This window comes from Alligator mississippiensis, chromosome 6 (assembly GCF_030867095.1).
Source record: "Alligator mississippiensis isolate rAllMis1 chromosome 6, rAllMis1, whole genome shotgun sequence".
Lineage (NCBI taxonomy): Eukaryota > Metazoa > Chordata > Crocodylia > Alligatoridae > Alligator > Alligator mississippiensis.
The window spans coordinates 87,472,736-87,486,929 of record NC_081829.1 but is presented as its reverse complement, the minus strand read 5'-3'; the positions used below and the strand labels follow the sequence as shown (position 1 = coordinate 87,486,929).

The 14,194-nt window shown below is 41.9% G+C and overlaps 1 protein-coding gene across 3 annotated transcripts in view; it reads left to right on the top strand.

Annotated features, from left to right (window-relative positions):
• Positions 1-14,194, top strand: part of GRK5 (G protein-coupled receptor kinase 5) — a 250,610-nt gene that overhangs the window by 210,454 nt on the left and 25,962 nt on the right. For all 3 annotated transcript variants that reach the window (XM_019485911.2, XM_019485914.2, XM_019485912.2), the window contains 4 exons: positions 5,933-5,996; positions 6,591-6,731; positions 7,429-7,619; positions 13,952-13,989. In XM_019485911.2, the coding sequence (XP_019341456.1) occupies positions 5,933-5,996; positions 6,591-6,731; positions 7,429-7,619; positions 13,952-13,989 (434 nt within the window). The remainder of the gene's footprint in view (positions 1-5,932; positions 5,997-6,590; positions 6,732-7,428; positions 7,620-13,951; positions 13,990-14,194) is intronic.

The window sequence follows — 14,194 nt, the reverse complement described above, 5'->3', positions numbered from 1 at the left end:
GCTCTTGCCTTTATGTGGTCCTCCATTCCCTCTGTTCCCTTTTACAAAGATCTGTAGCATCCTACTTCCTGCTCCCATAAGCAGGACTTCAAGATCCCCACTCCAGTCATAAAGACTTTGTCAGTCTTAGTGTTTGATCATCGGTGCCCATTGTTTGGAGGGCCAAGAAGCAGATTGAGACTTTGTCCTGCAGAATGAACCTGGAAAAAAAAAATCATACTTGCCTTCACACTAGATTCCAGCAGGCAAATAGTTGAGTCCCCAGCCTCAAAGCAATCTGTGCACGTGCTCAAAAATAATCCTTCCACTCTCCTCAGCCACAGGCCCCAGAGAACACCTTGTTCAAGTGCTTTATAGACCATGGCTTATGCACCATAGACCCATGGAATGAAATGGAATTTAAATTAATGGGAACTAGAAATCCAGATCTCCAAAGAGGGTTGGAAAATCCTTGTGCATATTTTTGTTGTATTGCCTGTCGCAACATTTTTTCTGTGTTGCAGAGACTGCTCTGTCCCAGTAAAATCAGACAGGGAGCAAAAGGACAGCCATCTTTTTAATACAAACTAAAACTGAATAGTCTTCCAGCATAGCAGCTGGCAGTAACTGGAGACAAACCTAACATAGAATAGCCTGACCTACTGGCAAAGATGTGCACACACAGCTGCACATACACATGTACACCACTCAGTACATACCACCTCTTCCTTTTAGATAATGTAGTCACTTAAGTCTGGTCCTAGATGACCCAATTCAGGGGTTGGAGTCACCTCATTGGAAATGGAAGCAGGCTGTTTCAGCTCTTCTTAAGTTGCTTCTGAAGCTGGAGGATTTAATGGGTCTACAACAGCAGCTGATGGACTCAAAAGAACTGGTCCTGCTGGCACCATGAGGCCTTTGGATCTGCAGGTGGTATATCATCTGAAATGCGGCTTCACATCTAGTCAGCATGTCTGCAAAGTGTCTTGTTATCTGGAGTCTTGGCTTTGTGTGACACTGGTCCTGTAGTTTCACGGACACCTTGTTGTACAAGACAATTTATCTTTGCATCAGTCTGGATGGAGAGTGAATGCAACACAGTAAGGCTTCATTCAAATTGGTGCCGCAGCCAGATCCAACATAAATGAAACAGGTGGGCCTTTGTACACACCTAGCCCTGCTTCAAAAACTTTGCTGAATTCCTTTAAAACATCTTGAATGGTGTCTGTCACATTGTTGTGTACTCTTGTTAACTTAATGCCCAATGACTGAAACCATTCTTCACTTAGCAAGTTTGCTCACTGTCTTTTGGCACTTACAAGGTGGAGCACCCCTTGACCCGTCCTATAGCAGACAATGATACAGCGTTCTCCTTCTCAGTCAACTGTTTATTGTAGTTGACAAGTCTCGCTTTGCACAGAATAATAGTAGATGATTTTAAGGCCATAGCAATTCATATGTCTCTTCTGAAAGCGAAGCAAATTCAGATCCTGCATCTACCTCCATGACATGGAAAACCTCGGACCATCATTGTTGTGTAGATCATCTTTTGTAGGGACAGTGTTTCCACGTTCTTGACAAACCCAGTAGCATAGACATCAGTGAGTATTCCACCGCCCGAAACTCCCTTCAGATCAGCAACAGTATTTGTGGCAGTTGAAGGTGTACCCTTCTTTGACCTCTTTTCAGGTGGCTTGAACTTCCAATGACCAACATGTTCTGTGTGACCCTTGCTCTTACAGTGATGGCATTTGGACTTGCGGAAACATATGCATCACGTGTGGCTCCCACCACAGCTATAACAGCCTCCTAGGGATGATGAATTTGTTTGGTCAGTGATGGTGAGGTTTCTTTGGAGAATTCCCTTTGGGTTACATATGATGAGTCTCAGTCACATGATCGTGGATGGTGCTTGGATCCCCTTTAAGTGGAGAGATCCAGGCTTGTGAGCAAGTGCTTCCTCTTGAGAACTGGCAAATGTTGAGTTTTGCTTTGCAAGGAATCTGTGTTCTAGTGTTTCATCTGAAACCCCAAGCATAAGTTCATCCCTCTGTAGGGACTCAGGGCTGTACCAAAATTACAGTTTTTGGACAGACAACACAGGTCAGCTATGTGTGCTGCAGTCCCTTCACCCGGCAGCTGATTGCGCCGGTTGAAGTGGAATTCATTCAGTGGGGTTGAGGCAAAGTGGTTTTTTAGTAGTGGGGATTTTGGCTAGGGACACAAATGAGCAAATGATATCAAAAGCCTGTGAGCCAAAAACGGTCAGTAGCACTGCACATTTCTGGTTAGCCTCAGTCATCTGATTGGCTTCCATGTTGAATAGAAGATGAGCCAATTTGCACAGGAGTCCCACCTTAATGGTCTGGCCACATCAAATTCTTCGTTGTGCTTAAGGCTGTCATATTGGAGAAGATCTGCCCAGAAGGCAAAAGAGGTGGTACAGTCACCCACCTGGCAATCTTCAAAAAGTGTCTCAATGCCCATCTTGCTGGTACCATCTGACCCCAGTGGTCTTTCCTGCCCAACTGGAGGAGGCCTGGACCCGATGATCTGTAAGGTCCCTTCTAGCCCCTAACAGCTATGAAACTATGAAACACCCCATGGGAAGGAACCCCTGGTCTGGGCTCTTGGGGATGTGTGAGGCCCCTTCTGTCTTGTAGCAGGTGGCACTTGCAGGTTAGGATGAACCTGTAGCAACTTTCCTGTTCAGTGGGATCCCATCCTCATTGCCAGATTTCACTTATTCCAGGGCTTCCCTGTCCCAGTGAGATCAGACACTGAACAACTATCTTTATTGTATGAACAAAAGGCTTAACTAAATGTATTTGCAATGCTAAATTTAAGGCATGCTTCAAGTCTCCTATTTTAACATTTGCAAGCAGTGTGCTTAAGTGAGACTGAACCAGCATGGGCTAGATGCTACTTACTAGGAAAGTAGAATCCCATTTTATTATTTACCCCAAGATGCTGGGGGCTAGCATGCCGTAGCAGTTCATTACTAGTATACTGGGTACCATTAGAAATGCTCTGCATTTGAACTTTCTTTCTGCTTGGGTCACTCTTAAATGCTGATAATCAAGTCAAGTCTAAGGGGCCTTCTTTTTGAAGGATCCTTTATTAACTGTGAAAACGTGGGGAGATGTAGCATGTGTCCTAGCACCAGGTTTATTGCATATGCACTTCTGGGCATACTTCATTTTCAGGAATCCTTTAAAGGCTTTCACTGGCACTCACCTTGTTGGTGTGTGCCACCACTGCTAGTTTAGAGTTGTTTCCACACTTCATAGCTGAATTACAAAAGAAGATTAAGGGCCAGATTCCCAACTATTGTGAACCAGCATAACCTCATTTTTTTGAAGTCCATAGAGTTTGCCACTTTTATCCAGCTGAAAAGCTAGCTCTTCAAACTGAAAACAAACAACTCCAGGTGCCTGGTCATCAGCCATTTTGTGTCAGTGCAGCCCATATCCCACATGAAATCTATACAAGGTCCATCCACCATGTCCTGTTTTGTTTAGCTCTGTTTGCTGTAGCCTACTTGCATTGAAAAGAATCAGGTGTTTCCTAGCGTTTTTGCTCATTTCCCATTTGTTGGCCCATCGAAACTTCAGAATTCTCTCCAGTGCAATGGAGATTTTTTTATTAACCCTAAAAATAAACTTGGCAAGCCATCAGATGAGCCTACTCAATTTAGAAAACTAAAAGACTGTTTCCAGGATTAGCAAAAAAATAACTTTACTATCATGAAATGATTAACAGCTCTTTCTGACAGGTAGTTGGCTGCAGCAGAACGGTCAAACAGTCAGATTATTCCATGGACACTCAAGTCTATATCTTTCACTGTTAATTGTTGCTTTTAATCCTACCACTGTTCATAAGGTCTTCTTAGAAGCTAGAAGCTCCTCCAGCTTCATCCTTTTGCATTTGATTGATCTGGTTTCTTTTCCCACACTGCTTTAATAGAGCACAAATGAACATGGTTCCCTTTAATAAATAGTTCTTTTATTGTCATCAACCTCCTCATCCATATTGTTCACATAGCTGTGTTACTGCACTCCCTCTTCTGGCACGCTGGCTTCCTTGCAATAACTTCATCCTGAATATCAGTCTCTAGAAGCTCCTAATGTAATTGCATTTAGTATAACAATAGTAATTAAAAAAAAAAGATAGTTTTACAATGAGGAGAAAATTCTCCATTGGATTATACAAATGTATGGATAGTAAATATTGTACATGTTCAATTTAGGGTTGGAGTCCTGGTGCTACACCTTGACTCTTCTATGCAAGATCTGTAACATCAAATAGTGGTAATGAGCCCAGTAGAAATTATTCTAAAATAGTGTTGACAGCTAGCCTGAACCTTATCTAGAGGCCTTCTTGACAATTGTATGAGGCTTGGTTGTGTCAAGGAAAAAGGAAAATGGCTGCTTGGCTCATTCTTCCTTCCCTATCCCTTCCTTCTTTTGATCACCAGACCCTCCCGCTGGGGGATCGAGAGGAAGTCCTCAGAAAGTTTGGCACAAAGGAGGCACTCCCTCCCCAGATGTCCTGCCAGTACGGTGAAAACACATGCTCGAAGAGGCAGGGCATTTGGAAGCACAGCAGAGGGATGGGGGGAATTGTCCTTTGCAGCAAGTTTTTTAGTGATTAATGCTCTAGTAATTTTAGCAAAAATTGTAGCATTTTTTTTTTTAGTGGTTAGTTTATTCAGCAAAACAATCCATTCTAGTTAAGCCCACTTCCAGTAATGACTGAATAGCTTTGGCTGAAGATTGTATAGTTAGATTCAGAAAATTATTTAAGAATTTCTGCCCCACTTCCCCATTTCAACCAATATCCCAGTAACTGGGGCACTTGCCCAGGGTGCATATGACCTAAGTTCAATTTCCTCCTCTCCTAGAGGGTTTTGAACCCACCTAACCCACTGCCCTTAACCCCTAGACTCTAAAGTATTCAGGGGCCTGCTTCCCAAAATATCTTCTGTTGGAGCTGTTCCAGTAAATGGATCAGCTAAATAACCTAAATATTCAGTCTCATCAGGATAGATACTAGGGATCCCATATCCCAGGTGAGAGCCCTAACCAACAGACTTTGCAGTCATTTTCAGACTGGCTATGGCTTAATGAATATTAAAGTATTCCATGCAAAATGAAACATCTTCAGCAGCTGAAGTTACAAGTTACTTACTGTGAGATAACCTAAAACCCAATGAGCTGGGAAATGCAAGTTCAAGTGCCCAGATTTGATGCTGGGTCTCCAATTTGCTGCAGGTGTGCCCTGATAGCAGGCATGCTAGGTAAAGAGATCATCCCCTCTTGCATCTGGCCAGTTCCATGAAAGGTGCCAAACTTCTAGCTCTTTGTTTCCCTTGCTTAGCCTTTTTCAACTTTTTCTTGGATTCAGACCAAAACATTTTGTTTAGGGTCAAGAAAAAATGAAAAAAGAAAATGTTGGGATCGAACTGATTTTTTTAAAATCTTGTTTCAGAGGCCAAACTAAAAATATCCATATATTCACGCAGCACTACCCTTAATAGATGCATGTCTCATCATCAGATGATTCAGTACATGAATGTGTCTTTTCAAACTCCTTTAACTCCTCTTATCTTTTAAAAAAAAACCCACAGAGAGTATCATGGAGACTCGGGAACCCCTTTAGCCTTAAGACTGTATCCAAAATTATACTGCACAGTGATGACTCACTAATGTGTTGTATTTTATTACAGCTTAATATGCTGAGATTGAAAAGTTCAAGCCATATATAGTATTGAAATAATGTGATTACCTAATTATATATTATATTATATAATATGATTATCCCCAAATAATGTAATTATGTGATATTTATCTATTTTGTTCTTTCAGAAGTTTGAGCTGAGACAAATACATCTTAGAAAGTTCATTAAAAGTAGAGTATCTTCTTTTATTTCTTTCTTATTTCTTTCTTTCAGGCAGCCAGTAACGAAAAACACATTTAGACAGTACAGAGTACTAGGAAAAGGTGGTTTTGGGGAGGTGAGTAATTCTGAAAGCTTCTGTTACGAATGTTTTTCACCTGGTAGGACTTCAGGTTAAAAGAAAGGGTGGGGAGTTGTTTTTCTAGTGGTTTCTTTCTTTCTTTTCTTGATGAGAAGCAGTTTTAACCACTTAATTGCTAAGAGCTTCTGTTAACATTTCATGAGAATTATTACCCTTAATGGTCACTTCCAGGAAATACTTTTGTGTTGGCAGTTACATTTGTGTCTGAATTAAGCTTCCTTTATTATCTGCATTTCAATAACAGCAGAGGCCTCCATTTAGGCTGGGGTGCAATAACATGTCTGCCCTGCAGCGTTTGTAAGCTGAACCAAAGGCAATGTAGGAAACAGGCACAGAAAATTCAAGTCCTCATACCCAAATTATGCAACCGTTCTGGAGATGGAGCCCCACGTTTCAGCTTTCTAGCCCTGTCTCCCACATACACTGCTTCTCGTGCCATTAAAAAGAACTTTAAAAAGCCAAAAAGACACCCCAAAAACAAGCAGGACCATGAGGTGTTAAGTTTTGTGGACACAAAGTCTTTCCTTTAAGTTACCTGAGTAATTGTTTTCCCCTTTCCTTCCTGTTTAGGTGTGTGCTTGCCAAGTCCGGGCAACAGGGAAAATGTATGCCTGCAAGAGATTAGAGAAGAAGAGAATAAAGAAGAGGAAAGGCGAATCCATGGCACTAAATGAAAAGCAGATTTTAGAAAAAGTCAATAGTCAGTTTGTAGTAAGTATTACACTTGTCCTGGTCCCTGCTTGGAGGGAACTCTCCGAGCACAGATTTTATTGACATTTTTGCCTCTACTTCATAGTACATAAAGTAGTAGAAGAAACTAGGTCACTGTTCAGTCCCTCAGCACTCAGCTTGCCTGAGTTCCCCTCTGTGCTCATGTGACTGTGCTGTGCCTGTTCTTCCATAGTAGTAATAATAAAAATAATAATCATTAAAAAATTCAGTCGGCCTTTTAGTATGATTTACTGCAGCTGATGTGACATTACATTTGGATATTATGTTCAGCTGTCAAGAAGGAAGCAAAACTTGGCTGACCAGTGGGATAGTAAGTGCAGTTGGAGAAGTGAGTCCATTGATTTAAAATGACTCTTAATCTGGGAAGGTATGCTTAGAATAGATGTGATTTATCTGACATATAAAAGTGCTAGGCAGTTGAGCACTAAATTTGTAGTCTTCTCATAAGCATAGCTGGAGTCAAAAAATTACTCCATAATATTCTAATTTCCAATGTTTAATTGATTCTGTAAAAATAAACATCATGCTGTAATAAGGCTTTTATTGTCTGTTCCCTTTGCTTTTGCTGCTGCACACTGATCCATCAAATTATTTTCATTTTAATATCAAAGTTAGTGATGGATTCATTGCATCTTATGACCAAACTGCTGTAACTTTATTACAAATTTTCTTTTAGGTCAATTTAGCCTATGCCTATGAAACAAAAGATGCACTGTGTTTAGTTCTGACCATAATGAATGGGGGTGACTTGAAGTTCCACATCTACAACATGGGAAACCCAGGCTTTGAAGAGGAAAGAGCTCTGTTTTATGCTGCGGAGATTCTCTGTGGCTTGGAAGATCTACACCGAGAAAATACTGTATACAGGTAAGGGTCCCCCAGGGTCTTAGAGTATTTTTTCCAAGTGGAAAACAAAATTGCGGGCATCCTTCCCAACGGCTCATTTTAGTGCAGCGCAGTCTGTGTTTCATATTGCTCAGAGCCTTGAATTAATACAATAAGACTCAATAATAATAGAAGGAAGCAACAGCATTAGTGACTGCATCCTGTCTGAACCATATAGAACTAACAGAAGCTCCCTAAATCCTGTCTCAGCTTCCACAGCCATGTATAAAATCTAGACAGAGTCTTTATGAGATATTTCTTTAGGAGGTATTTCCTGGTTAGTAATATGCAGAGATCTTTCTAAAGTATTATACATTTATTTTAATTAGCTAGATTAGATTGTGGCCATAACATGCTAGACAGTTCACAGATAACAGGAAGACAAAGTCCCTATCCCAAGGAGGGAACAAATTAGAGGACAAAGACAAGGGATGGGGGAACAGGATACAACATACAAGCAAAGTGATCAGGGTGATTATAGGCCTGCGGGTTCTTAATTACATGGTTGCTGGTTGTTGACGTTGCATTTGAAGTTAAATATACAGGGCCTAATTCTCTTATATGCTAGGGCGTAAATCAATAGTAGCTGTAGTAAAGTTGAAGGTATTATGGAACTACCCCCCTTCCTTCCAGCAAGGAAACCAAATACGCTTTTTCCTTCAGAGACAGGTGTAAAATGGGCAGGAGAGCAGAATCAGGATGTAAATTACCTTTTCTTCACACTTTGTTTAAAGCAGAACAGGGAATCTGCACAATTGGCTGCAACAGGAAATGTTTTCAGCCCAGCAGCAAATTCCCTCCCCCAGCCAGTACTTCCCTCTTCTGCCGCTAAAAATGATGCATTGGGAAAGCTGGTTTGTTTCTTATTCATGTACTTTCTCCTATTCCCCCCACCCATGCCTTGCTGCTGCTCAAGCAACAATGCTGTCATCAGAAAATGATCGGTTGGGGCTAATCAGGTCTAAGAAAACAACACACTACATGGCATAGGTTCTTCCAGTCAGTAAGGGATCTATCCCTGCTTCTCCCAGCAGAATGATTCTCAACTAGGGTGCTGCCATGGCATACCATAAGACCTTTTTAAAGGTGTTGTGGGGTGCGACATAATATTAGTAGTAAGGCATGCAAAAACCTGTGCATGATTCACAAGATACACTCAGTGATTTCAAATGGGAAGCCACAGTGTTAAAAAATATTCTGATTTGTTGTGGTCTTTCTGAGTTCTTTGGAACAGAAAAAAATATTCTGTTATTTTTCTGGATTGAAAAAATTAGTGAAAATTAAGATGGGTATTTCTGACAGGTACCCTGAGTCCAGCAAGGGCAGCTTGAAGATAAAAAACTTTGAGAAATATAGGATATTTGAAAGAAAGGACACTATTCTGTTCTTCAGCACTGTCATGCAAGTGTGAGCTGTATAGACTATGACACATCCTTGACCTGTGTGAGCGGTTTCCAGATGAATGGGAGCAATGATTGCAGCCAGCAAGCATAATATGACCCCAAGTCTGTAAAATCTGGCATGAAGACCCTGGTAGGGACCTCCCATGTGTCTCCACAAGGATCCATACTCATTGGAATCCTATTTTGTACAGCACAGGTGTCAGACCTATGGCCTGTGGGCTACATCCAGCCCACAGCCACATCATCTAGCCTCCAGCTGGCCTTGGGTCTTGAGTGGACCCGTGCATCACATGCGCTGCACATGGCACCAGCTCCAGGACCTGCATAGCACATGGCATCCTTGCAGGGCCAGACTGGAAACTCGCTTGTATGCCAAATCCAGTGCCTGTGGAGCCTGCTCCATCCAGTCTGGGGTGGGCACCACATGCAGTGGGTGCCTGGACCAGCCAGAGCAGGCGCTGGAGCTATCATGTGGGGATCATGATAGACCCAGACGCGTTTGACACCCCCATTGAAGAGCATATGGAGAAGAGGAGCAGGACAGGGAATTTTTCTGAAGCCTCTGCCTCCACATTAGCTTAGCACTTCTTTATGCCAGGACAGCATGTGCAAGTGCATAGGCAATGGGCTTTTGCAGGGCCAATTAAAGGTTATCAGGCTGGGTCTAGTTTTCGTGGCTTCTATCCCATGGATACCAAGAAATAATTTTTAATGGATCCCTAATATACTGGTAACTTACAATTATATTAAATGCTTTTCTTTGTAAACCTAGCTTGTGAATTTATTATTATTGGCATCTGGTATTGAAGAGGAACTGGTATTGATACAACTCCATCTGGGGGGAGATGATGTACAAGAAAAAAAAAGTTTTTAAATGAAGCCACAATTTACATCATTCATGTGGCCATGTACATTATGCAATTCCTAGTTTAATCTTTGTTGCCAGGAGAAAGCTATAATGAATGCAGTATTTGTTGAAATGTTATATCATGTATAGCTGTGATCTTGCTTACTCTTGTGAGGAGTAAGATCTGAGAATATTTAGAAAAGGAGATCATTAGGAAGAACATAGGTACTGCAGGGTGCATCATGGATAATGCCATTTTAGTCATCAGTGACCCAAGAGATTTTTCTAAAGCACATAGAGGAACTAGTTACCTATTTTGTATTGAAAATCAGTAGGAGTTTTGTGCGTAACTTCTCTTTGTGTCTGAAAAATCTTCCTTCCAGTATCCAGCATGGCCTTAGGCAGTGTCATGCTATTTTTTGATTGAAATGTCCATGTAAAATTCACTTTGCTCAAGAAGATCTAGTGTCACTTTTATAAGTGCCCCAACCAAATTCTCCTGTATTCTGGGCATTGAAATTGGCCTGTTGCTTTGAATGGAAATGTAGTTTGGCTTTCTAAAGAGCTGCTTTGTGTCACCAGTGTAATAGCTGCTGCTTTGTACCCCAAAAGGTACCTGTATTTCGGTGGTGAGTGATATTACATCCTTGTATGTGCCCTTTTCTAGTAATACTATGGGAGGATCAATGAAGTTGTGTGGTCTGTAATTCTGTGAAGAGCACCGGGGCTGCTGGGAGGTCTTATATAGATCTGTGTAATACAATATAATACCTAACATGCTGCAGTTTAAGTTGAGTGACTGTAACAAAACACTCATGCCACAAACTTCATTTCTTTTTCTGTTTGCAGGATATTTGTGAGTATATCAGAGACTTTCCACATATGCTTATTAGTCAATAGCTCACAAACCAGTAACTCTTTTGGGTTTGATGTGGTATTAGTTTTGTTAGCCGGTGTGGGGTGTCTGTCATAACAAACCAATAGAGGAAACAGTATCTAGTCTGAAACTGCAGTCAGAGTTCAGTTGCTGGTGCTACCCAAAGTTTTCAGCTAACATTTCACTTTTCAACCTGCTCACTAATAGAGCTCAACTGTCATTCTTCAGGGAAAGCAAACATGAAAAAGTGTGGACTTCGTCCAATTATCACTATTTATTATTTATATTGCGGTAGAGCTTGGAGGCTTCAATCCAGATCAGGGTCACATTGCTGTAGACACTATACAAACTTATGGGAATATAGTACATCTTCTTAGTGTGAACACGGTGATACCAGGATATACCAGTGTCACTTGTTCCCATGTTGGAAGAGAAATAGGTATCACTGTGTCCACACTCAGATTTTTTTACCTGTAGAACTATTTCAGTTAAAAATATATATATGCATCCCTAACTTGTAAAGGCACTAGTCAAACTTGCAAGTATAAACCAGACATAAGAGTCTTTGCTCCAGAGGATTTGACAATCTAAGTAGGAAAGGTAAAGATTGGGGGAAAAGAAATACTATTATTATGACCTCCATTTTATAGAAGGAAACTCGGGATACAAAAAAATAAAGTCAATTGCCTAAATGCATGCGGGGAGTCTGCAGCAGAGCTGGGACACGAACCGTTATCTCCCAAGTCCCAGCGTACCATCCTAACCATCTTTCCTCCTGTCCGCAGCAAAACCATTCACATAGCCATGCAGTCGTCTTTTCACTTACCTGTAGCTCCAGGATTAAACATGACTAATAACTGCCACAAGTAAAGGTGAAAGTAAATGATGAAATCTAAAGATCTCTAAGGAAACAGCTTTAGGAGTTTGAAATTAGATGTAAAAGTATGTGGGAAATGACCTTTATCACATTTCTGCAACACCAGGAGCCTTTTGTTAACACTGAGAGATAAGTGTGCAGTAGTATGTTAAATAAAGTCATGCATTTTCCTCAGCATTCAACTGCCCTTTGCATTTTTCTGTATTGTTTGTTTGAAAAGTAGGCTGGGTACCACTGAGCACTCAGCAGAGTTTATCTTGTGAGGTCAAGAGGATTTTAAACAAGCAAGAGGAGGAGATGGAGGAGGAGAACGTTCATGGCAGGTTTTGCTGGAAATCAGCAATAAGAGCTAACATAGTTTTGGTAAATTGGCCCTCAGCATTGTCAAAAATACAAAATACTCCCATCCACGGAGAGAAAAACTCAGGACACTGAAGCAGAAGAGGTTGAAATGCCAGGGGGAGGTTCTTGCCTGCATTCTTTCCGATGAGCCCCCTGCAATAAGGCTCAATCTCCCAACACCTCTTCTTCTTGAGAGGCATAAGTAGGAAGCTTGCTACCATGGCCACAAGTTGCCATTCTTGTGTCCCCTTTAAGTTGGTGCCTTGGCCTGGTGTCCTGCTCACCTGTCCCTAGTTACACTTCTGTTCCTCTCTCTGTTGGAAAAGAAATGTCTCGTGTTGAGAAGCTAACAGAGAATTTAAATATACAGACAAGTTACCACAGGGCTGAAGAGATGAGATGTCACCACACATCAACTGTTTGGCAATGACTGCTTGCAAGCAGATGCTTATTCCACGGTAGATGGGTATGACTCTCCTACCCACGGTAACTCTCCTTATTTTCATTGAGATCTAAGTTACCATAATTTGACTACTTTATGTCAGACACCTGGCACACGGGGTAACAAAACTAAGTTATGATAACTACTAACCACAAGATAAGAGCACGCTTGCGTGCAGTTCCTGCTGAGCAGCTGACGTGCAGTGACGTCCCACCCTGTTTTATCCTGCAGTAAATGGTTTGTGTATGTTCAGACTCAGAATCAAGCCCAATCACAAATCCAGGCAGCTTTTAATAGGTAATGGGCCACATTTTTCACCCTATTACTTTACTTAGGTTGCGTGGGATGAAATTTGCTGTAGAACTTGGTCTTTTATGAGTGGGATAGTGTCTCCTCCGCCCACGTATTGTCTCACTTGGTGCCAGTTCGGTCACCTTCAGACTCATCATCTCATTCTTCTTCCCCAGGACTGGTCGCAGTGTGAGGCTCGCTCTCCTTGTTTCCTTGTCTAACCAAGCTCAACCCTTATCTCCCTGATGCAGTATTCCCCGTCCTGGTTTGGTGTCTTCCCCTCCCTAACTTTGTAAGACTTTTCCTCCTCCATTATGCCTGAGTGTTGGCAAAGGGAGACATAATGCGTCCCTGATGTCAATTCTGGTATGTGGCATGACAGCAGCCCTCAAGTTATGAGAAACCTGAAAGTGGTTTTATAATGAGAACCTTACAGCAGGGAGAGATCCCTATGCTGTCTATATAATGTAATCTCACTGGTCATTGTGGCCCCCATGCTTTACCTGCAACAGGTTAGGGTGGTATGTCTTGTTGTGTCCAGGTTGACTCAATCACTTAGCTAATAGGTTAGACCAGGGGTCAGCAACCCCCGGCACACATGCAGAGCATGGCACGCAAGGCCATTTTGCTCGGCACACCACTGCCAGCCCAGGCTCTAAGCAGCTGCTGCCAGCCACGGAGCCCAGGCTGCTCCCAGCAGGCAGCTAGGAGGCTGCAAGCCCAGCTGCAAGCAGACTGGGCTCTGTGGGCCGGCTGCAGCTGGGAGGCTGCAAACAGCTGCTCCGGGCTCCGGCATGTTGGCACTGCGGCACCTTACAAGGTAGACATTGTGGGTTTTTCAGCACTTTGGCCTAAAAACATTGCCTACCACTGGGTTAGACAATGAATTTGTATAGGATGGCTTGGCTAGGAATAATCCTGCCTCAGGCAGGGGGTTGGACTAGACCTATGGAGGTCCCTTCCAGCTCTATTTCTCTATCACTCTATGATTCTCACTGCCAGATTAGGAAGTAAAACCTTTGCTTAGTGAAACAATTTTAACTTCAGGAAATTAAGTTACACAAATTCAGCCTGTGAAATAAGTTGCAGAGTCTTTTTTGGTTTTACAGGTTCTTTGCTGTTTGAATGGACTTCCGGTTTCTTTATTGCTAGCTCGAGATACGTTCACACGCTGTACTGTGCTTATGTGATCAAACCTGCTTTCATATAAATAAACAGCTATCTTTCATTTTCAGAGATTTGAAGCCAGAAAATATCCTATTAGATGATTATGGTAAGTCTGAACAGTTTTAAAAGATTTTTTCACAGCAAAGTAGCTTTAGTTAGCTTTAGGTTACATATTGTACAAAGGCAAATAAAGCTCTGAAGTGAGTAAGAGCCTTGGCACATACTAATGTGTGTGCCTTGGGATGTGTAACACAAGAATTTGCATAATATTTACTACAGTACGGAGGAAGCCACGCTCAAGTTCTACAGTA